General features: G+C 36.7%; 1 protein-coding gene across 4 annotated transcripts; it reads left to right on the top strand.

Moving 5' to 3' along the window:
- The first annotated feature begins 88 nt into the window (after positions 1-88).
- Positions 89-21,547, top strand: FGFR1OP2 (FGFR1 oncogene partner 2). Of its 4 annotated transcripts, none has more exons than XM_005206917.5 (7): positions 89-329; positions 8,073-8,209; positions 10,780-10,897; positions 11,958-12,100; positions 14,417-14,530; positions 17,113-17,226; positions 19,397-21,547. In XM_005206917.5, the coding sequence occupies exons 2-7, from the start codon at positions 8,075-8,077 to the stop codon at positions 19,532-19,534; spliced, it is 762 nt and encodes a 253-aa protein (XP_005206974.1). In that variant the 5' UTR covers positions 89-329; positions 8,073-8,074; the 3' UTR covers positions 19,535-21,547.
- The last annotated feature ends 4,309 nt before the right edge of the window (positions 21,548-25,856 follow it).

The raw sequence follows: 25,856 nt of genomic DNA, 5'->3' as shown, positions 1-25,856 counted from the left end.
CTAGCTTGAGGCCTCAAATAAATCGCTGAGGTCTGCCCCCACCCCCCAACCCCCCACCGTTACGCGAGGAAGGAAGTCTCGCGAGGTTAAAGCGCTTTGAGAGCGCTGGTCGGAGGCGGTCGCCGGAGGTTTTCTCCTTGCCAGTGATGGGGACGAACCCCTGGATCCCCGCAGCCAGCCCTGCATTGCCTGTTCTGGGTTCTGCGTCTGCTCGCTGAGGAAGCTGAACAGGCGGGAGGAGTCTCTTCCCTTGAGTGCATAGGTCCCTGTTGGCAGAGGCTTTGAGTCCTAACCGCCACAGCTGACGGCTGCGAGGGATTGAGACCAGAGTAAGTGGAATCAGTCCTGGGAGACGAGCGGGCGTAGCGAGTCGTAGGCTTTCCTTCCCCTTTTGCACCACCTTTTGAACCACCGGCTGCCCGTTCCTGGGCGCGGTACTTCCTGTTCTCAGCTCTAAGCACCTCTTTCCGGAACTCAGGTGCAGAAAGTTCGATGAAAAGCCTTGGCCCTAACCCGTGTGGACACACCTCTGTTCTCTGTTTTCTCCCTGCCTAGCCCACCTGGCAGCTCACCGTTGGCGGGGCGGGGTGGGGGTTGTCTGCCGGGATGGAAGAGGGTTCCTTTTCAGGTTTCAATTTACCTCTTTGCGTAAGAACCATTCCCTTTCTTGAAACCACCCTTCAAGAAATATTACTCTTCCGAGTTCTCTTCGCGGATAACCAACTGTCTTTAAACTGCCCTCTGAAGAATCCTACCTTTTTCTTGGTTTTCATCCTACCTTTCTTCTGTATCCGGTCTCGGATAATAGTACTGGTATCCATCCAGTTGTCTGCACTAGAAACCCAAGGCTCATCCTTGACTGTATTTCCGCTTGTACTGCACTGTGCTATTTCTTCTTTCAAAACCAGATGATTTCCCCACCATCCTCCTCCCCTGGTTACCATTCTGAAATACAAATCTGTTTATGTCAATCCTTTCTTGAAACTTTTTCAATAACCTTACCGCTGACAGAATTAAGTCCTATTTGTTAAGCGTATCACATAGCGCCTTTTACTGTCTGTCCCAATCCATTTTTACCTTTTCTGTTTTATATTGCCAGTACCTCAATATTCGTTCACGCCAGACTGCTGTTGTCCAAACACGCCAAGCACTTTTACAGCTCTCTGCCTTTGTATGTGCTGTACCATCTGTCCTGAATGCTTCCTCTTCCTTTTTATAAAACCACCTATCAAAATCTAATTCATAGACCATTGTCTTCTCCGGCTCCCCCAGGTGATACTGGTAGTACCACTGGCTCTCCCAAAGCATTTGAAACAGTATTTCTACAGAACTTTTAGATTGTATAACATTATTTATTCAGGTATCTTGTCTCGTGCCAATTTGAGCTTGAGTCTGGAATCACATCCTACTCATCTTTGTAGCAAAAGTTAATTCATTGCTTGGCACATAGCAGGCATTATTTGTATTAATATATACATGTGTATACTTATTTATAATGTGAGTGTGCGTGCTTAGTTGTTCACTGGCCAACTCTTAGTAGCCTTGTGGTTTATAGTCCCCCAGTCTCCTCTGTTTCTGAAATTTTCCAGGCAAGAATACTGGAGCAGATTGCCATTTCCTACTCCAGAGGAATCTTCCTGACCCAGGGATTTAATCCAAGTCCCCTGCATTGGCAAGTGTATTCTTTACCACTGAGCCACCTGGGAAGCCCCATTTATAATATAATAGTTCTGAAGATTCATCAAGTAGGAGTCCTTAGCATCCTCAAAAAATGTAGAATTTTAGAGCCAGAGGAACCTTATATATTAGTTTAAAAAACACTGACCAGTTTTGAGTATGAGGAATTCTGTACCACTAACACACAAGTAATTGTATTTTTAGTATCTGTTAGTTGAGATTGTGCATCGTGGCACGAAGCTATTATGCTTTTACATGATTTTGTATTTTATTATTAGCAGTCTCTATTAAAACTGGTGGGATATATAGGTATGAGAGAAATATTTAGACTACAGACCATGCTTAGTGCATGTACATCTGTGCCACCCTTCCAGTGATTCCTTGGCCATAGTTTAGAAATAACTGGTTTAGGCTAGATTAGTTTCTTCTTAAATTGTCATACTTGTTTGAACATATATGTATATGAACTTATATTTAGTCACAATTCCAAGGAAACATGTAATTAAAAAAAAAACTTCACCTGTGTCCTTGCTTTCAAATTCTGTTTCTTCTAACTTTAAAAATTCATCTTCTTCAAAAAGCTGCTTCATAAAACTCTAAATGTGTTCATTCCATTATTTTCAAGGATAGTGAAAAATTTTTGTGCTTTCAAATACAGTGACATGTGTGTAAGGTGCTTTTTAAAAGTACATAATTTATAATTTACATGTTTTCTCCTTGATCTCTGTAAATTTCTAAGAAAACCATAACTATGCCTTTCATTTTTGTACCTCCATGGGTGACAGTTAATATTTTCTACAAAGTAACTTTAGAGGCACCTGCCCGAACAATAAAAATTTTTAAACTAGATTGTTGACATTTATAGACACATCTGTGGTATGTCAGTGGTCACAGTATTTCTCTGTGGTTCCAGGTATAGGATAATGGATTTGTGGATAAAGGAGAAAGGAGAATGATTTTAATTTCTTTAAATTTTTCTTAACCAAAGTCTAAAAGTAAACAGCTGGCAGTTTCTTTCTTGGGTGGGTGGTGGTTTTTATCAGCAGCAGAATGTTCTGAACGCTCTGCCAGGAGTCTGACTGCAAATATCTTTGGTTGGTAGAGTGGGCGAGAATGTGCTTAACATGGGGGAGGGGGGCGGAGGGTGGAGGAGAGTAGGACCAGGAACTGCTTAAAAAAATTTTTACCTGCAATTTGAACCTACCTGTAGAAGATAATGTAAGTAAGTACACTAGTTAAGTTTGACTAGTTAAGATGCACACTTAAAAACATAAATTGAGAATATCTTTTTTTTTTTAATTGGAGTTTTTTTTTTTTAATTTAAAACTTGTTGGAGAATGGGAAAACAAATCTTCCTCCCACTGCAGTTACCAACGAAAAGGGAGGACTCGGGGAGGGAGAGAAGCACAGTGGTTTCCAAAAATGTGGCAAAGTAAATGCATATTATAAAATATTTTAAACTTTTCTGTGGTTTCACATACAGGAAATAAACATGCAGATTCTTAGAAATTTTATGTCACTGCTTATCTAAAATGCTAATAAAAGTATGCTTTTAATTACCTGCTTTTTATAATTCTTTACCCTGAATAGAATTGGGCTTACCTGGTGACCCAGATGGTAAAAAATCTGCTGGCAGTGCAGGAGACCCAGGTTCCATCCCTAGGTTGGGAAGATCCCCTGGAAAAGGGAATGGCCACCAACTCCAGTATTCTTGCCTGGAGAATCCCATGGACAGAGGAGCCTGGTGGGCTACAGTCCATGGGGTCACAAAGAGTTGGACATGACTGAGTAGCTAACACTTCCCCTGAATAAATAAGTTTTTATAGTTACAAAACAGATTTTAAATGTAGTTCATTTTGATAGGAGTATTTCATTATGCAATCTAGAGAATGTTTTTTTAAGTGGATGTTAATTATAGTTTTAAAAAACCTAGTTGGTCTTGTTAAAAAACAAAATTCAACTGAGTAAAGTTTAAAAATCTTTTTGGCTTTGTTCAACAGTTCATGAATCAGGCAGCACCCCACCTAGCAGAAGGGAGTTCCAAGGAGCTGTACAAAATGAGACACTGTTACAGGAAAAGGAACAAGGAAGTTATACTAGCAAAAAGCAGGTTGGATGTGACAAGGTCACTTTCCTTTAGGGGACGGCAGGGGTCTGTCAGGCAAGCGACCTCACAGTGATTCCTGATTGAGTGATTTAAGGTTCCATTTCTGGAAGAGGCCAAAACTGTAAGTTAAGTCTTGGTTTGATGATATGGGGCTTAGCATAAGTGACTCCATTTGGGGCCTGTTTTCTTTTTTTTAACAGTCTTACAGATTAAGTGTGATGACTGGTTAAAATAAGTGCTAGGCTTCTTATTGGTTATGAGGGAGGATATTAGAAATTTGTTATTTTTTCATCTTCGTTTACACTTCCATTTATTTTCTACAGCTGGTTTGAAATGCAGTTTATATAATATTTTGGAAGTCTCATTGGTGGAGTAGCATCAAGGAATTTGCTTTGTTTTTCCACCCAGGACACCACGGTAGTTTTTATATAGGTAGAGGCAGGCAGAGCCCTGGAGAGCCATCTTGGCTGATGAACATCCCTAGACTGGGATCAGAAGTTCTATTTCTGGTAGTCTCTTGGCTCCTTCCTTGCTGCATGGTGCTGTCAGTCTGCTCCTTTCTGTTCAAGTCCTGAGTCTGTTTCCTCATTGATAAAATGGGGATAACAGTTATCCCAGTGAGCAAGATTCGGTATAAGGTTGTATCCCTTAGGTTCAGAAAGCTACCAACAGTTGGAATCTTAACAGCTGAGGCAGCGTACTGATAGATAAATAGATCCAGAAATAGAGAGCTCAGAAACATACCAATACATTTATTGAGAAAACACAACAGATGTGGCAGTAAAATTCAGTGGGGGTGAAATGTACTGTCCAAAAAATGGGAAATGAGACAATTGGTTGTCTCTATGAGAAAAGGAAAATATAATTAGATATCTTCCACACATGCAAATAAACAGCAAATGAACTAAAGATAAAGGCAAAACATTGAGGATAGGTAAGATTCTTTACCGTCTGATCCATCAGGGAAGCCCGTATATCTCCCTGTCTAACCTGCTGTCAAGTTGGTAACCCCAGACACAGCTTAACTTTTTCATATTTCAGAAAGAAAGATTTATCATTATCTGAAAAGATTGCATCTAGATCAGGGCTCTGTTTCAGTTAATCTACAGATTCCTTTGCCCACAGAATTCTGAGAGCATAGCTTATGGGGAGAGGGCAGCTTACTGAATTACAGTATAGGTATTCGGTCACTTGTCACCTCATGCTGTGTGGGAACTTCAGTGCATTTTATTTGGAAACATCCTAGCTATTGTTTGTAGATGTAATGTTATTACAAAGCATAAAGAGGTTTCTTCTGATATTAGTCCCAATAATGTCATTTACATGTTGGGACATTTACATGTCAAGATCCTCATACCTGAGTTTTTCTGTTAAATCAAGATAAACTTCTCTCAAATCTTTTACAGCTTTCTCTGCTGCTGCTGCTGCTAAGTCGCTTCAGTCGTGTCCGACTCTGTGCAACCCCATAGACGGCAGCCCACCAAGCTCCCCCGTCCCTGGGATTCTCCAGGCAAGAACACTGGAGTGGGTTGCCATTTCCTTTTCCAATGCATGAAAGTGAAAAGTGAAAGTGAAGTCACTCAGTCATGTCTGACTCTTCGTGACCCCATGGACTGCAGCCTACCAGGCTCCTCTGTCCATGGGATTTTCCAGGCAAGAGTACTGGAGTGGGGTGACAGCTTTCTCTAGACTTTGCTTTTTTATTTTCTTTCAACATCTGTTGCAACCAGTTATTTTTACTGTAAGACATTTTTTTCTGTTTTTAAATGTAATTTTACTCTAAAAAATCTGATGTTCTGTAGTTAGTGGAATTGATGGGAGATATGGAGATATGGGGGCTTCCCTGGTGGCTCAGATGGTAAAGAATATGCAATGCAGGAGACCCGGGTTCAGTTCCTGGGTCAGGAAGTAGCTAACCACTCCAGTATTCTTGCCTGGAGAATCCCATGGACAGAGGAGCCTGGAGGGCTACAGTCTGTGGGGTCACAAAGAGTCGGACACAACTGAGCGACTAACACTCCGTCACTCATAGAGATTTAGTGACCCCCATATAAATGAGAAAGCTGTATTATTGCCTAGCTCTAATTTTCGGTAATTCCAGAAGGGCAAGGCCTTGTTGGAAGACATCTTAGATTTTAATGACTGTCCTTTCATGTTTTAACCTATAGTAAGAATTGGTTCCTTTAGTGGCCCTTTTGCTGTTGTATTTTGAAGTGCCCTTATCTAAATCTCCTAAATCTTTGAAGACAAATCTTTTGGTTGTTTTATCTAGAGAGACAGAAGTTGTATTAATTTCCAACTTAATTCTTAAAGCTCTCTGGAAATGTCTGGTCATATAGTGAACATTTTATAAATTGGCAGTTTTATTTTGATTGAACCTTCTTATTCAGCTTTGAACCTGTTTATAAAAACAGGACAACATACTCTCTGCTTCAGCTGTTGGGTACAACCACGAATGCTGTTTGAATCTTTTTTCATCTTTATTTAGTTTGCAATTTTGAATCTTTGCTAGATATAATCTTAATGAAAGCCTGCTAAAATGGTGGGATGTGTTGTATTTTATTTCTTTTAAAATGTTACACAGTTGGGTTATTTAAATCTCTTGCTGCATTTTTCTGAATCTGAGGGGCTAACAATTAACCTAACGAGTCCCATGTAGTAGTATCTTAAGAAGACCTATATTCTGTAGCAAATTCTGTCTTCCTAAAGTTGGTGAAAATCCTTAATTAGAGCCCTTAACTTTGTTCTACACCTGTTTTAATTTAATTGCTATAGATTTGGCTTATGACATAGAAACATTACAAGGTAATTTTATTTTTTGAGAAAATCTTAAAGGGTGGCTCATATATTAACAGAAAATAAAGCAAAACAGTAGAAAGAGAAAAATTCAAGAGTGATAAGTGTCAGAATGTTAAAAGTTTTTGAGAGATTTTAAAATAAAAATTTTGTTTTGAGGTCTCAGCATATCAGTTGAAGAAGCTAACTATTGGCTGTGTTATGTTTTGTCTCCTAGTTTTTCAGCTCCTTTTATACATTTTAGTTATTGATTTTAACATATCAGAAGTTTTCCATAATGGCCAGTGTTGTTCTAAGTTAACACTTCCTTTGCCATTTACTAAGGAAAGTGCAAGAGTTAGAATTATTAAGAATTTTTATATGAGAAGCTGAAGTTCCTCCAGAAGGAGGTTGATCCTTTAGCGTAGCATGACAGGTAGAGGCCGCTTTGGCTGGTTAGTAGTGTACGTTTGTGGGTGGTGTCTGAGGTCACCTGACCAAGCAGAGGCTAGGAAGGGTCATATGGTCAGAGACCTGACAGTCACTGACTGTAGAATACGAAATAATAAAACGACCTTTTTTCACAAATGGCAAGATAGGGATTGCCCTCATGAAGAGCACAGTTTCTATATAACATTCAGTTCAGTTGCTCAGTCTTATCCGACTCTTTGCAACCCCATGGACTGCAGCATGCCAGGCTTCCCTGTTCATCACCAACTCCCGGAGCTTGCTCAAACTCATGTCCATCAAGTCGGTGATGCCATCCAGCCATCTCATCCTCTGTCGTCCCCTTCTCCTCCTGCCTTCAATGTTTCCCAGCATCAGGGTCTTTTCCAGTGAGTCAGTTCTTCCCATCAGGTGGCCAGAGTATTGGAGTTTCAACTTCAGCATCAGTCCTTCTAGTGGATATTCGGGATTGACTGATATGATCACCTTGCAGTGCAAGTCGAGAGTCTTCTCCCACATCACAGTTCAAGAGCATCAGTTCTTCAGTGCGCTAAAGAATCCGCCTACAATGTGGGAGTCGCAGGAGACATGGGTTTGATCCCTGGGTTGAGAAGATCCCTTGCAGAAGGAAACGGCAACCCACTCCACTATTCTTGCCTGAAGAATCCTATGGATAGAGGAGTCTATATAACATAAAATGTATTTAGTGAATGTACACTTTTGTCCCCACTGTATATTTAAGGTGTTTTAAATACATTCTGATTTTGTTCTCAAACTTTATATATATATATAAACACATATGTGTATATATGTAATATATAATTATATATATTTATATATGTTGTGTATAATTTTTTGAATGTTATAAATTTACTTTTAAGTTTGTTCCATCTTAACAGAATCAAAACCACAGGTGTTCTTAGATGTTTTTCATCCTGAGACATTGAACGATTCGCTAACAAGTGTAGCTTAAGCATAATGTGTGTTAAAGTGGAACTAAAAATAAGATCGATATGCCAGCTTTCTTTTGAATGTTTTTCATTTTTAATCCTATGTATTCCTTTAGAAATGAGTTGCACCATTGAGAAGGCACTTGCTGATGCTAAAGCCCTTGTTGAAAGGTTGAGAGACCATGACGATGCAGCAGAATCTTTGATTGAGCAAACCACAGCTCTCAACAAGCGAGTAGAAGCTATGAAGCAGGTTTGATTTTTTTTCCCCTGTTTATTCTATTTTTAAAAGACAGTCATTGACATTTGTGTGTTGCTTTTAGTACAAACTTCTGCTTAACTAGTATTTTATTTTTAATGTTTTCTGAAGTTTAAAAGTAGCTTGACTTGTGTGTTTTAGTTTACTTTAGATTGAAATATAATTTTGTCAAGGTCAACTGACATGTATGTGTCTATATATATATCTTCTAAAACTTGTAGATTTGATCACTTAATTTCCTACAGTGATGCAGATTTGAGTTTGGAAAATACATGAATTTTTTTGGGTCTAAATACATTTGACAAAGACAAGATAATATATTTTACTAATAGTGACTCATATTTTGTTCTGTCTGCTATTTTTATAATGTAGAAATATTTTTATAAGAATATTTTGGTGGTGCTGTTTAATAATAGTTTTTGAAGATGATGCAAAGCAGTATCTTGTTTTCACCTTTTGCAGTTACTGCATTTGTGTGTGTGTGCATGCTCAGTCGTGTCCAACTCTTCGCAACACCATGGACTATATAACCCACCAGGCTCTTCTGTTCATGGGATTTTCTAGGCAAGAATACTGGAGTGGGTTGCATTTCCTCCTCCAGGGGATCTTCCCAACCCAGGAATTGAACTTGCATTTCCTGCATTGGCAGATGGATTCTTTACCACTGAGCCACCTGAGAAGCCCTATTCATTTATACTTGCTACCTTATTTTTCATTTACTGCTGCCAATTAAGGAAGAAATGAAAAGGGCTTCACTTCTTGTTATCCTTACCATTGTGTATAAGAACTTTCCAGTGGGCTGTGAAGTTGAACTACTATTTTAAGCCCTCTTTTGATTTTAACTTTAAGTTAAGATTTTAACTTTAAGAGAACTATAGAATCTCTGAAACTATGATGGAAATCACTGTAGGAAAATATATATTTATAGCGTACTCTCGTGAAGCACATCTCTTTTGTAAAAGGAAGCAGCAACCTGGGGGTACTGATTTTAACAAAGCTGCTGAAAAAGTGAAGCAAGTTTACCTATTGGATTAGCCAAAAAGTTCATGTGGGCTTTTCCATGACATCTTATGGGAAAGCCTGAACTTTTTGGCCAGCCCCATATTTTGTTTTGCAACTCTTCTGCCCTAAACACTTTACATACCTCCCTGTCTAGCTTGACTCATGCATTCCAGTGAACATACATATCTTGTATTGAGTTGTAAAAAGGGCGGGGGGGGAGGTTGACAACCAGAGTTAAGAATCATACCATAAAATTTACCCTATTTTTAAATTTCTTGGCTGCACCACATGGCATGCTGGATCTTAGTTCCCCAACCACAAAACAAACCCACATCTGCTGGAAGCGTGGAGTTTTAACCACTGGGCCACCAAGGAGGTCCCCTACAGTTTACCCTTTTGAAGGGTGCAGTTGATTGAATTTTAGTATATTCACATGCTCTGCAACCATAATCACTGTTAATTTTAGAACACTTCATTATCCCTAGAGCTGCCTCCTAAGTCTCCCTTTCCCTGGTTCCTGGCAACCATGAATCTGTCAGTCTATAGGTTTGCCTGTTTTAAACATGTCGTATGAATGGAATAGTACTGTATGTGACTTATTGTGACTGGTTTTTTAAAGTTTTCAAGTTTCATCTGTGTTCTAGTATGTATCAGTACTTCATTCCTTTTTATTGCTAAATATTAATACATTGTAAGGATATAGCACCTTGTCTTTTTCTATTCATTGGTTGGTGAACATTTGGATTGTTTTTCTTCTGGGGCAATTATGTATAATACTGCTGTGAATACTTGTGTATACATTTCTATGTGGACATCTATTTTCAGTTTTCTTGGGTATATACCTAGCTGTAGAATAGAAGGGTCTTATACCTCTGTGTTTAACTTTTTGAGGATCTGCCTGTCTGTTTTCCAAAACAGCTACGTCATTTTACATTCCTGTCAACAATATATAGGCATTAGCAATTTCTGCACATCCTCTGTTAAACTCGTTATTACTTGTTTTTTGACTAAGGTCATCCTGGTGGCTGTCATGTGCTATCTACTTGTTATATTGAGCTGTGTCTCCTTAATGACTAAAGATGTTAAGTATCTTCATGTGTTATATTGACCACAAAACATATACATGTGTTTGTGTATCATCTTTAGAGAAATGTCTCTTCAAATCCTTTGCCCATTTTTTTTAGCTTTATTGAGATATACTTGATGTACAACATTGTGTAAGTTTAAGGTATACAACACACATGTATATATTGTGGAACATTACCTACTAACCATGAGGTTAGTTAATACTTCTGTCACCTCACATAATTACTGTATGTAATTACTGTATGTGGTGAGAAAATTCCAAATATATAATATAGTATTGTTAACTTTAGACACCATGATGTCCATTGCATCCTCAGAAATTAGTCGTTTGCCCATTTTTTTAATTGGGTTCTTTTTCTTTTTATTGTTGAGCTGTAAAAATTCTTTACGAAATGTACACACATATATACACATATGTAAGATACGTATTTTCAAATATATTTTCTTACATCTTGAAAAAAAAATCTTTTCATTAGTATCAAGAAGAAATTCAAGAACTTAATGAAGTTGCAAGACATCGGCCACGGTCCACATTAGTTATGGGAATCCAGCAAGAAAACAGACAAATCAGAGAATTGCAACAAGAGAACAAAGGCAAGCTATATTATCACTGTTATAGCATATCAAAAGTGAGCTTTAATCTCCAATTGCACTATTGAATTCAGATCAGTTAATATTTTTTAAATGGGAAAATAGCCAGTTAAAGTTACTTTTTCTAGTCCATTATGCTTCAATTACGTATATTTCTGTCTGTCTGCCTTACTTGGAATCATCTTAGGCTCTCACCTTCAATATCCATTTGTACCACTGAAATTATTACCTGTGAAATAACTCAGTTTCATTCTGCAGTCCCACCGCTTTGGCCCCTAGCTTAGGTGTTTATAGTCTCCGGCCTGAAGTATTCTCATTGGTCTCCTTGATTTCAGTCTCTTTCCGCTCCAGTCCATCTTCAGCACAGTCATCAGACTGATTTTACAAAAACATATCTGGTCATGTTGTTCCTTCTCTTAAGAACCCTCACTGTGTGCTGTTTCCTTATTCAGAGGCCTTCAGAGCTGACTCTAAGCCTTCTTTTTCGTATTCTTCCCATACCTCCCTTCTCCATGAGACCTTTGCTTTTGCCACCCTGAACAAGGTCCCGAACATACCATCCACTTCCATGCCTCCCTGCTTAGAATGCCCTGTCCTTTATTTTCAACTGAAGGAACGTACATTCATCTCACTACTATACTTCTGTGAAGCCTCCACCAATTTTTCCTCACAGACTTTTTATATGTATTAGGGTAGAGCTCCACTCTGCACTTTACCACATTGCGTTATAATTATTTATGTTTTGTTTTCTCCACTAGACTCTGAACTCTATGGCCTTTTGGTATTCCTAATATAGAGCATGATCTGACACTCAGTTGTTGTTCAGTAAATAGTTGTTAAAGTGATTCTCAAAAAAATGAGCTTAAAATGGTTATTTTGAAAACTAATAAAGGACTCCATTTGGTGTCCTTTATTTCCATATGGCTAGATTTTTGTACCTCATGTTTTCTTTATGAAACATTCTAATACCCCCTTTATAAGTTTTAAAAAATGTGATGTGGAAGAGAATACATTGTGCATTTTAAACTCAAGTTTAAATAAAAGATGCTGTTACTCTTGATAGAATTACGTACATCCCTGGAAGAACATCAATCTGCCTTGGAACTTATAATGAGCAAGTATCGAGAGCAAATGTTTAGATTGCTAATGGCTAGCAAAAAAGATGATCCAGGAATAATAATGAAGTTAAAAGAGCAACACACTAAGGTAATCCCATTCTGTAAATATAATTTGCAAAAAGGACAATCAATTAACTTGTGTTCAGATTTTTAAAAAATCACAGGTGTCTTATATGATATTGAATACTTCTCTTTTTGACATTTTCTTCTTCTCCTTATTTTTTTCATGTTATGTGTCATTTTCTGTTTGATTTAGTCTTCAAACTCCCATTCTTCCCTAGTAGCTTATAATATGTATCATAAAGTAAACATTATTTGGGAAATAAAGGTAAGTCTATTCAATTCAAATTATTCAAAATTATAATGTTACCTGCTTCAAAGAAATATTTCTTCTAACTTGTGAATTGGTATATGTTGCAAAAATGAAAATTAAATGCCAGAAACCTTTTTAAAAATCCGAAAACAGCTAAAGTTAGATTTGTTTTTAAGACTGTCTTCTGAATGAGGCTAATTCATCCAGACTATAGATACTCCTGATTATTAATGGAAGCACCAAGGGGTGGGGGGAGGAAAAGAAACAATATGCTATATATTGCCTTCCCACCCATCCCATCCTCCATCACATACCACTCAACAACATTTTTAGAGACAGAGCTGAACTGGCTAGAAATCAACATTGTTTCTGCTGTTCATCTTACTAGTTGCCATCCCTGTGTTTGCTAGCAGCTGCTATGAAAAGATAGAATAGTCCTTTACCATTTACATTTTATTTTAAACTGATTTTTAACTGCTGGTGTGAAAAATATTAGAATAGATTGTGATTACAAGGCCATTATCTCTATTGGATAATGATGAGCTAACTGTTTTTTATTAGTTATAACGAGTGTTATCTAAGAAGTATTGACTGTTACAACGTATTTTTATCTTAATTATTAAAACACTTTTTAGATTCTTTAAAATATTTATTCCATCTTGGTGCTTTTAGGTATTTTTTATTATTAATTCTACTAAAAACAAATATTTAGTAAATTGCTTTAACATGTAAATTCAACTTTCCATATTAAGGAAGTTAGTAATAGCTCTTGTGTCAAATAGTATAATAATAAATTAACAAATGTGGTTTTAATATTATGTAATTATGCTATTTATCTCCTAACCAAAAGGAACCTTGGATTGTTAAGTGGCAATCTTTTGAGTATAAAATGTATCTATTGTTAATATCATTATAAAAACATTTTATTTTGAATATGTAATTTAAGAGGTTTTTTTAAGTACAAATATGAACTGACTTAAAATTATTGGTAAAATAAGTATGTTCTTGAGACATTCCAAAAAGCCCTTGTGTTTAACGACCTAACAAATTTTTTAAGATCTACAGAGAATACTCTGGCAAGCAAGTGCTTAAGAATAAGATACTGAAGGTAGCTAGTCCCTTGTGGTAGCAGCTATGTCAGAAGCAAATGTTTTCTAAAACACATTAGATTTTACCATTCATTACAGCTGTTTTATTAATTAGCAAGTTAAACATGTCTTAAGATAGCTGTAAGCCATCCTTTTTCATTATGCAGATGAAATTCTTCTTCTAAGTGCTGATTCTTGCCTTCCATGAAATAACAGTTCAGTTACTTGTTATTAATTCTAACTAATACATATTAATGTTTGTGATTTTGATTTTTCCCAAAAAGGAGATGCTTTGATTCAAACAAATATTTATTAACACTTGCACTGGCTTAGTTATCCTAATGAGATGAATGAATAAGTTTTATTATTCTACCATAGGACCTTTCAGTGCATTGGGAGATAGAGATACAAACATGATTATCTAACATAAGGTAGGATGTGATGAATCCTAAATAGAGATCTGGATTATTACTGGAGTACTAGAGAAAGCAAGATTAGTTCTCACGAGGAGAATCTAGGAAAGTGGCAAGGAAAGGTAGTAAATCCATCTAAATCTAGCCTCGAATTAATTTGGGGGCTTAACAAGCAGAAATGGGTGAGCAGAGAAACTTGCACGATAAATATGAGCTTCCAGGATATGTTTAGGTACTAGTGCTCTGATACACCTAAACACAAAAATAATTTTATAACACATTTTTGGGTAAAACACAGAGTTGCACTTAACAGCATTTTGGAGTAAGAGGCTCTGTTGAGACTACGTAACAGAATTCTGCCCTCACCTAGAAGTTTTTGAGCACACATTTAAAAGCCAATAAAAAGTTTGAGGAGAACTCATTTTCATTCAAACACTCATTTTTACATTATTTTTGAACTACTACCTTTTTGGAAATCTTAAAAAAACAAACATTTCCAACAGTTGGCTAACTCGCATGAACTAACACTCATTCAGTTTTTAAATTACGGATATTGTCCGTATTAACATTATAATGACTCTGTACTACAGATTGACATGGTGCATCGTAACAGCTCCGAAGGATTCTTCCTTGGTGCATCTCGACACATCCTTGAAGCACCTCAACATGGACTGGAGAGGAGGCACTTGGAAGCAAATCAGAATGTACACTAAATAAAACAGTCAATTTTGGGGGTGTGGATGGGGGGGCATTTAAAAAGTTCTTTTACATTGAATTCTCCCAAATTAAATCAGCAAATAAATGAAATTGCTTTTAAAAAACACTATGCTTTTGATAGCCTTGCAAAAATACTCAGTGTAGAAACTTTAAATCTGTCATGAATTCGCTGTATATTGCATTATACATAGCCTGTTAGGTAATTGCAGGCTTTAGAAGGTTCTTTAGGCCAGCCTTTCATTTTGTTGTTCTAGTTAACTGTAGCTGCAAAATTTTAGGAAGCTTCAAATGGTTTACCTCTTTCTGGACATTAAAGACATTTTCTTGACAGTAATTTTAATCTGGCTTTGTAAAAGTTTTGTTTAGTCAATTAAATGAACTGTTTTAATTCAGATTTTCCGTAGTTTATAGTCCTTTAATTTGCATTCACAATAAAATAAAATTACCTTTGTTTAGGTGTTACAATTAAGTATAGTAGCAGCCTCTCCATTGTGTCTGTTGTGTTTTGTCTTTTTTTTCCTCGAATGCTATTTCAAGAGAGTGCAAAGATTTTGTTGCTAGCACTTCTTGCTTTTAAAACATTTTGAAAGCACAGGTCTTGCCATATTGTGCCTTTTAAGAGATCTATGATACTTCCCTAAAGATCTTATTGTAATAAGTGGATCATCCAGGAACCAGCCTGTAAAAATACCCTCCTGTTTGTATTGAGGTTTTTTTTCTTATGATGGTTTTGTTAGAACAGACTGTCCTGAAAAAAGTAGTTTCTTGTTTTCTTCCATTTTAGAAGCAAATGATTATTTGTTTCCTTGTAGTTGCCATATAAGACATCAAATCATAAACTGAGAAAGCTGTTGGTATTAAAAATTTTTACTCATTATCCTTATCCGACTTGCTGCTGCAGTTACCTGTACTTGACTTGCTTTTAAACGTTAGGCTCCCTTTATGGTAGGAGGGATTGTAATTATTATTTTTTTAATTGTTATAGGACATGACAGTTGCTTGTCTTGATATCATTCTTACCATCATAGTCTAATCCAGAGCTGTCTAATAGAACTTTCTGCAGTGATGGCAATGTTCTTTATCTGTGCTATTCAAATTGGAAGCCACCAGCCACATGTGGCTATTAAATGTCAGCAGTGCAACTGAGGGGCTGAATTGTTAATTTCTTAAAATGTATTTGACTTCAAGTAATTTCAATTTAAATAGCACCGCACTATACAGTGTAGTTTATTTTGCCTTCTTCCTGTGTACTAGCTTTGTATAGATTATATTAAAATAATATATAAGGATCTGTATTTTTGTTACTTAAGATATTAAACGTGTGGTTTGCTAAAGATATTCCTATTTGTTGTCTGTTTGAATATTTATATTCCTTCCACAGTTTACTAGTATTGTAGGTTTTGAGGAGTCTTGTTCAAATCCTTTTTCCAAATAGAATATATACAACTATTTAAGAGACTGCATGTTTATGTGGGAAACTGTCAACTTCTATATTTAAGTTTTGGCCTTAGTATAACAGAGTAAGCCTCAGTTGCCAGTGAGCAATGGTCTATAGAAGTTATTCATTTAAAAAAGTATTAGTCTTGTGTCCCTGCTGATTATAAACAACAGAGAAATTACAAAACCTTTTGTCCATCTCATTTCATTAACTGTAAGCTCTTTGGAATCAGGGAACATTTCTGTTAACATTTCTCTTAACAGAAATGTTCCCATTCCTCTCACCTAGTATAGTGCTTGCACACCATAGGTGTGCAAAAAAGAATAAAAAAAGCAGAACTCTGTTCATTTTATTCAGTACTTATTATTTACTCAATACTTATCATCTATTGGGCTTCCCTGGTGGCTCAGACGGTAAAGCATCTGTCTGCAATGCAGGAGACCTGGGTTTGATCCCTGGATTGGTAAGATCCCCTGGAGAAGGAAATGGCAGCCCACTCCAGTATTCTTGCCTGGAAAATCCCATGGACGGCGGAGCCTGGTAGGCTACTGTCCATGGGGTCACAAAGAGTCGGACACTACTGAGCGAAGGGAAGAAGATATCATCTATTATATACCTAACATTAAATAATAGGGAAACACAAGCAATGTATAGGTCCTGCTGTCAGTGAAGATGATAGTCTGGAAAAGATTCTAGATTGAATTGAGATCAGTTTTTAGGGATGGATAACATAGGATATATTTATAAATCATGAAGACTTCAGGAAGGAATAGATATTGAATGTGTATCTTTCCCATTAGTTTGGTCATGGGGCATGTAGGTACGAAAAAGAAAATGTTGCTGATCATTTGTGGTGAGAGGAATGTGAAATGAGTATTTTTCCTGTTCGTGGGTTTAGATATCTTGTGCTGCTTATCCTTAATCTAGTCCTAACAGAAATCTGACTTCACAAGGACATTTATCTTCAGTCAACAGTCTTGTAAATACCTGTTTGATATATTAAGTTTATGTTAAATGGCAGTGTAAAGGTATTAACATTCATATCAAGTGGTAATGTAGATTTTATAAAAAGAAGAGTTTTTTTTTTTAAGCGTTTCATTGATTTACAGCTTCCATCTCCTTTTTTTTTAGGAATTACAAGCACATGTTGACCAGATAACTGAAATGGCAGCAGTAATGAGGAAAGCCATTGAAATTGATGAGCAACAGGGTTGCAAGGAACAGGAACGAATATTTCAACTTGAAGTAAGTTAGCACATGTAGGTGAAAACTATTTGTACAAAGATCTATGCCAGAAAATATATCTCATTTTTAAATATTTACTTTCTGGGATGCTAGTAATGTTCTTTTTCCTAATCTGGGTACTGGTTATTTGGGTGTATAATGCAAGACCATTTATATAGTAATGTAGGAGTCAAAGATCAGTAATAAACTTATACCAGTCACTGAGAAAATTGACTTTTTGATCCTGTGTTGCTTCTGTTATTAGGTGAATATAATTCTTCAGCTTAGTAATTTGTTAAACTATCTCTATTTTATCAGAGATCACAATGATGCAGGGGGAAATTTTTTTTAATCCACAAATAATATTCTTTGGCCACTTGTATTTTTCTAGGGATATAAAAACTTTCTTACCACCTGATGGCTCAGATGGTAAAGAATCCGCCTGCAATGCAGGAGACCTCAATTCAATCCCTGGGTCGGAAGATCCACTGGAAAAGGGAATGACAACCCACTCCAGTATTCTTGCCTGAAAAATCCCATGGACAGAGAGCCTGGAGGGCTACAGTCCATGGGGTCGCAAACAATCAGACACAACTGAGCAACTAACACTTCACATAAAAGCTTTTATCGCATCTGTCCTTTATTCTGTGGTAGCAAAAGCACCATTGTTGAATAGCTCAAATTGGTAGAAGAGGTGCCCTTTATAATTTTAAAACCTTCATTTTGAAATCATGGTGGAGAAATTGGTTATAGGGGACCAAAAATGATTTTTATAACTGTACAGAATTCTCTCATTCTTTGTGACTAAGGCAAACAAACTTTCTCAGTAGAAGGCCAGATAATAAATCTTTTCAGCTTTGAAAACCAGGCAGTCTCTGTTGTAGGTACTCAGCTCTGCCACTGAAACGAAAAACCAGCCATACACACACAAAATAAGATTGGAGTCAACTGTGTTCCAGTACAGTTTAATGTACAATAACAGGCCTCAATTCCGGCCATAGTTTGCTGATGCCTGCTTTATACCATTGAAACTTAGAAAGAAAGACAAGGCTGTAGAGAATAAATTATGATAGTTATTTTTAAATGTCTAAAAATTTCTTACAGTAGTTCAGTTACTCAGTCATGTCTAATTCTTTGCAACCCCATGGACTTACAGTAGCTAATCTAGAAGATAAGGGCAAAGTCATTTACTAGCGCTCAATTTGGTCGCTTACTTTCCTTCTTAAAAAACAGCACAATATATTCAGCCAGCCTGCTGCTGTTAAATCAAGGAAAGCAAGGAAACAAGGAAAACAAAGGAAAAGGAAAACAAGGAAAGCAAACCAGGCTTGCCCTGAATTCCATGCTATCATGGAAAATAATAAAAGTATTAAAGTACTAAGAGGTGTTAGCCCCAGGGTATTATTCACAGACTTTCTGAGTTTACACAAATAAAAATCTAAATGTTATTTTCTTCATCTATGTCATTGCTTAAGTGCTCGGTTGTGTCTGATGCTTTTGAGACCCCATGGACTGTAGCCCACCAGGCTCATTTATCCCTGAAATTCTGCAGGCAAGAATACTGGAGTGGGTTGCCATTTACCACTCCAGAGGATCTTCCCAACCCAGGGGTTAAAACCCACGTTTCCTGCATTGCAGGCAGATTCTTTACCACTGAGCCACCAGGAAAGCTCCTCTTCATCTATATATACTGTGTTATAAAATAAGGCAGTTTCTGAAGTTCTGTAATTGAAGCTGCATAAATAAAAAGCCTTCACAGTGGTGGAAGACACTGAACACGTAATCCCTACCTCTTTAAAAAACTGTTCTCTGGATTCAAGTTGGTAAAGGCATATATCATTTAATACAGGGTTTCCTGACCTCCAGGATCCGCTGCCTGATGAACTGAGGTGGAGCTGATGTAATAACAATAATAGAAATAAAGGGCCCAATAAATGTAATGCACTTGAATCATCCTGAAACCAACGCCTTCCCTCCCCCACCCACCGCCTCCAGCCTATGGAAAAATTGTCTTCCATGAGACTGGTCCCTGTTGGCAAGAAGGTTGGGGACCCACTGATTTAATACATTTCTGCCAGTTACAGTACTTGCTTTTATTTATCATACCTTCATATGTTTGGTTTTTCTTAAGATATGTTTTTACTATTATAGCCACCGTGCTGACTGCTTCTTTTTGTTTCCTTCCTTATAGCAAGAAAATAAAGGCTTGAGAGAGATTCTTCAAATAACTCGAGAATCATTTTTGAACCTTAGGAAAGAGGATGTGTCAGAAAGTACATCTTTGTCAGCATTAGTAACCAGTAGTGACCTCAGTCTGAGGAAGAGCTAAAGAGCTTTTTAAATCTGTGAACTTCTTACAAGGTTCCAGCACACTCACTGGGACTGGCTTGTTAAGTGAATGAATTAACAGCAAAATCCATCTCAAGTTACCCTTTGTTTTGTTTTGTTTTTCTGTAATATGTACAGTGCACTGGCAAGGACATTTAAAAGATAGCAATGAGAAAATACATAGTTAATGGTCATAGACTTTATTCCAAATATAATTGAAAAGTAGAAATTAAGCCTTTGTTAATTGGTGAACAAGATTTTTGTAATTTTTATAATTACAAAATTACAAAATTTGAATTACAAGAATTTTGTAATTCTGCCAATTAAATGTAATTGGCAGAATTAAAGATTTTCACAGCAACTACTGAACCTAACAAGAGCTTTCAGCAGTGCTGTTGGCTTTCAGTTGACATTTAGATAAACATGTATATTCCCAACAAATGTCTTGGAATTCATAAAAAAATATCCCAATTTTAATATACAAATTTTGCCACAGTATTGTGAATGGAAAAATCATCATACTGAATTATTTTCTTCCTATTTGGTGAAAGTTAACAAATAGCTTATGTACCATGAGACTTCAGCTTTAATGATTGCCTATCGACCTTCTCATTAATTTAAATTTTTGTCAAACAAAGTTCAGTTTAAAAGGCTGTTAGGAATGTTTTATATGCACCATAAATAAAAGAGATAATTTAATTTGAGCTCATTTATCATCATAATGAGCTGACACTTGTCCATGACTTGCTTAAGTACATGAGATATCATTTCAGGAATGAAAGAGAAGGAATACTACTTTCTAAGAAAGAAGAGCTTATAAGAGACATATTTAGTAGGTTAAACTACTTCTTTGAATAAGTTTTGGCTCTAAATCAGTAATGAAGATGAGATTTTTCTCTTCTCTGGTTGATCTTTAAGGATATTATGTAGCTCATTTAGCTAACAGTTGAAATGTTTGATATAGCAAGCTAGGTATGGTAATTTCACAGTAAATTGGGAATTGCTCTGCCTCAGAACCCTTTTTTTTTTTTTAAGTAATTGCTCTTAAGAGATACAGAAACAGTAAATTAAAATAAAAAATTTTTTTGCTAGGTCTAAAGCTCCATCTGGTTTTCATAAACATAAGCAAAAGATATTTCTTGTAACCTTTCAGTCAAAGGGTTGGGGAGTGCCAGGGGAAGAGGGGGAAATCTGGATTTATAAGTATTTGTTTTATTTTTTACAAAATGTATGTCCAATATGTAAGTTTTTAAAAGCCACTAGAAATAGAAATGTGGTGACATCAATCAAAATCTAAAATTTTCATATTTCGTGATGATTATAGAAAAAAGGTAAGAATGTCAAATACTATTAAATATACTGTACTCATTTATATTGAATATATATTAAAATATGCATGATAGAACATTCTACTTTGGAGTGTATAATTTGTTAATAATCACATGGTAACTTTTATGTATAATTTCATATATGGTAAAATTAAAAACTGCTTTTCACTTCAGAATTTTTTTATCTTAAGTTTGGAATAGTTGAGGAGACTGATTGAATAGACAATGGGCCCAAACATTAAACAGATTTATTTTCTCATTCAGAGGCCTTGATTGGTATTTTATAAACAAGTAATAAATTTTATTTTTAAACTTCTCTATTGGTTTTTGGGAAAATATCCTTTAATTTGATGGCGCATTCATAGAGTGCGCCAATCCCAAGTCAGAATTAAAATAAGCTACACAATTGAAATTAAGTCTGAGGCAATTTGTTGGGGCAGCTCTATTATAAAACATTACTTGACAAATAATTATTTTTATAAATAAATAGGTTGAATTAATTTATTCTTGGTCTTCTTACTTGGATATTATTTTAAGAACTTGGTGTTTAAAAACATGTACTTTATTATATAGCAACAGTGTTCTATCCCATACATTTTTTTTTAAGCAGAACCCTTAAATTTATGTCTGAGACTATGTACTGCTAGGAACCTATTTTATCAATAAAGATGAGTAATTAAAATTGGTATGGTCTCCAAGTTAATTTGAAAACAATACTTATATTTATTCTTACTTGTAGGTATTTTTTTAGGGCTGTTTGTTTATCCTTACCACAAAATTAGTACTTAGCAACAGCTTCTACCTGTATTCCTTGGGAACTGGCCAGCAACTTAGTGCTGATTCTGCAGACCTTTGGATCATCTGTAGTGGGTTTAAAAATGTCTTTTGTGATATGTCCGGGTACTAACTGCTCTACCTATGGATGTGAGCATATTTGCAGATACAGTCTTTACAGGTTTAAGGATCTCAGGATAAGATCCTCCTGGATATTGTATGAATCCTAGATCCAATGACTAGTGTCCTTATAGGAAAAGAAGAGATTTGAAACTCACAAGGAGAAAGTCACGTGAAGACAGAGGCAGAGGGTTATGCACATCAAGGAACCCTAAGGTTTATGAGATGCCTCCAGAAGCTTGGAAAGAGGCATGGAATGACCTTGTCTCCCTCAGGCCTCCAGAAGGGATCCGCTCTACTTGATCCCAGGCTTATGGCCTTCTTGATTTTCAGAACTCTGAGAGAAGACATTTCTGTTAAGCTTCCCACCCAGCCTGTACCAGCCTGTAATAATTTGTTACTGCAGACTTAGGAAATGAATATATCATCTATTATTTATCATCTATCTACCGTATTATTTATTTTATAAAAGGAATACAATTCTGAAAAACCACTTATGTACATGCTCACAGATAAAATGTTTTCTGCTCAAATTGATATTAACATCAAGATATCTTCCAAAGTGTTGTGTTCCTAAACTGACTCTAATGAATGGAAGATCACAGATCCTTAATTTGTGGTGACTACTACCTTTTTTGACTTTCAGAGTAAAACAAGAGTACAATTTTTAGTGAACTGTTGAGGAAGAAGAATTTCTAATTGGTATTTGAGGAGATGTTTCCTTTTTAACTCACTGGCTGCAGCTCATTCTCCTTTGTTCTTTTCTTTTTGATTTCTTAACAGAGAACCACAGGGCTTGATTCTCATTCCTGTTCTGAATCTCACTCACTTCCTTGCTGATCTCATCCAGTCTTGGGACTTTAAATACCACCTATATGCTAGATGACTCTCACATTTACAGCTCTCATTAGACCTCGTTAACTCTAGACTCCTCCAACTGTGACTAAGAGAAATATCAAACTTAAGGTGTCCAAAGCTGAATTCCCTTCTGACTCTCAAATCTCTCTGTATTTTTCCCCATCTCAGTTGATGACTGCTCCATCTTTCCAACTCCTAGAGCCAAAATCCTTGATGGCATCTTTGACTCCACATCTTAAATCTTGCACCAAGTTCATCAGCAAATCCTGTCGAATCTCCATTCTAAATACCATTGACCCTTGAACCATAACGGGGTTTAGTAGTGCTGATTCTACACAGTTGAACATCTGAGTATAACATATCCAGTGTTCCTCTGTATTGTGAGGGTCTGAATCTGTGGATCAACCAACCATAGATGATGTACTGCTGTAGTATTTACTATTGAAAAAAAAATCCATTCAAACCTGTTATTCAAGGGTCAACTGTGTATCAGAATCTTAACATTTCTCAGCATCACCACTGCTTCCATTGGCTAAAGCCACATTACGATAATGATTTAGTTAAACTGGATTCAACCTAAATACAACAGGAAAAGAGTTAAATTTAGTTTTTTAAATAATCTAAATTATTGATACCCATTCAGTGAGGTTTATTATATCCTGTGGCTTGATTCTAACAACAGGAAGGAAAAAATAAGTGCCTAAATTTGCATAAGAACCATAATACTAAGTTGCACATAAAACAACTAAGTCCATGGGGTTGCAAAGAGGCGGACACAACTGAGCAACTGAACTGAACTGACTGAAGAATCAAATGCATGGGAGAAATGTCCAGAAGCAAACAACATCAGTATTCTAACAAATTATTCTATTGTTAACATACTCTAGCCAACTAAATTCTTTAACATACAAACCAGTATTTTGTAACCATCATTGGATAAATGCATTATAATTTTTTCAACTATTTCTCTTATTGGTGTTTATTCAGATTGCAGTTTTTGTTAAATGCTGCATTAAACATTTATATAAATAAACATTCATATATGTATAGGCTTTTGCACTGTAATGTCTGGTGTATAAATTCCCAGAGCTTTGTTAGATTATGTTCACTTTTGTTATTTATTTTTCACATAAAGGAAAAAGAACTGTACGTGGTAAAAAATCCAACATGTGGAAAATATACAATTCAGAGTAGTCAACCTCGTCCTAAAACCCATGTCTAGTAAGTTGCCTTGCTTTTTCACCATGGTTTTTCTTTTCAGTTAATGATACCCCTTGTAAGTCTTTTTCCACATGAGTAAAAGGGAAAGAGTAAGGCCACTGTTTTAGAGTAACCAAAAGCCTTCAGAAAATTCGCTATATTGAAATCAATATCAATGGATAGGATTGTGCCTAAAATAAAAATGCACTGATCTTGAAACACAGGACCTACTTCTTGAGTATCAATAGGCTACATTTGAGTTTTCTAACAGAAATCCTTAGTGATCAATGCAAAGAAAGGAAAACAATAGAATGGGAAAAACTAGAGATCTCTTCAAGAAAGTTAGAGATACCAAGGGAACATTTCATGCAAGGATGAGCACAAAAAAGGACAAAAATGGTATGGAACTAACAGAGGCAGAAGATAAGAGGTGGCAAGAATACACAGAAGAACTATACAAAAAAATATCTTCATGACCCAGATAACCACAATGGTGTGATGACTCACCTTGACCAGACATCCTAGAATATAAAGTCAAATGGGCCTTAGGAAGCATCACTACAAACAAAGCTAGTGGAGGTGATGGAATTCCAGTTGAGCTATTTCAAATCCTGAAAGATGATGCCATGAAAGTGCTGCACTCAATATGTCAACAAATTTGGAAAACTCAGCAGTGGCCACAGGACTGGAAAAAGTCAACTTTCTTTCCAATCCCAAAGAAGGGCAATGCCAAAGAATGTTCAAACTACTGCACAATTGCATTCATCTCACTTGCTAGCAGGAGAAGGCAATGGCACCCCACTCCAGTACTCTTGCCTGGAAAATCCCATGGATGGAGGAGCCTGGTAGGCTGCAGTCCATGGGGTTTCGAAGAGTGGGACATGACTGAGCAACTTCACTTTTAACTTTTCACTCATGCATTGGAGAAGGAAATGGCAACCCGCTCCAATATTCTTGCCTGGAGAATCCCAGGGACAGAAAAGCCTAGTGGGCTGCTGTCTATGGGGTCGCACAGGGCCGGACATGACCAAAGCGACTTAGCAGCAGCAGTAGCACATGCTAGCAAGGTAATGCTCAAAATTCTCCAAGAGGCTTCAACAGTACGTGAACTGTGGATTTAGAAAAGGCAGAGCAACCAGAGATCAAATTGCCAACATCCGCTGGATCATTGAAAAAGCAAGAGAGTTCCAGAAAAACACCTACTGCTTTACTGACAATGCCAGAGCCTTTGACTGTGTGGATCACAACAAACTGTGGAAAATTCTGAAAGAGATGGGAATACCAGACCACCTTACCTGCCTCCTGAGAAATCTGTATGCAGGTCAAGAAGCAACAGTTAGAACTAGACATGGAACAACAGACTGGTTCCAAATCGGGAAAGGAGTACGTCAAGGCTGTATATTGTCACCCTGCTTATTTAACTTATATGCAGAGTACATCATGCAAAATGCTGAGCTGGATGAAACACAAGCTGGAATCAAGATTGCCAGGAGAAATATCAATAACCTCAGATATGCAGATGACACCACCCTTACGGCAGAAAGTGAAGAAGAACTAAAGAGCCTCTTGATAAAAGTGAAAGAGGAGAGTGAAAAAATAGGCTTAAAACTCAACATTCAGAAAACGAAGATCATGACATCTGATCCCATCACTTCATGGCAAATAGATGGGGAAACAGTGGCTGACTTTATTTTCTTGGGCTCCAAAATCACTGCAGATGGTGACTGCAGCCATGAAATTGGAAGGTGCTTGCTCCTTGGAAGAAAAGTTATGACCAACCCGACAGCATATTAAAAAGCAGAGACATTACTTTGTCAACAAAGGTCCGTCTAGTCAAAGCTATGGTTTTTCCAGTGGTCATGTATGGATGTGAGAGTTGGACTATAAAGAAAGCTAAGTGCCAAAGAATTAATGCTTTTGAACTGTGGTGCTGGAGAAGACTCTTGAGAGTCCTTTGGACAGCAAGGAGACCCAACTAGTCCATCCTAAAGGAAATCAATCCTGAGTATTCATTGGAAGGACTGATGTTGAAGCTGAAGCTCC

Source organism: Bos taurus, chromosome 5 (genome assembly GCF_002263795.3).
Source record: "Bos taurus isolate L1 Dominette 01449 registration number 42190680 breed Hereford chromosome 5, ARS-UCD2.0, whole genome shotgun sequence".
Lineage (NCBI taxonomy): Eukaryota > Metazoa > Chordata > Mammalia > Artiodactyla > Bovidae > Bos > Bos taurus.
This window is presented reverse-complemented; position numbering and strand designations above follow the sequence as displayed.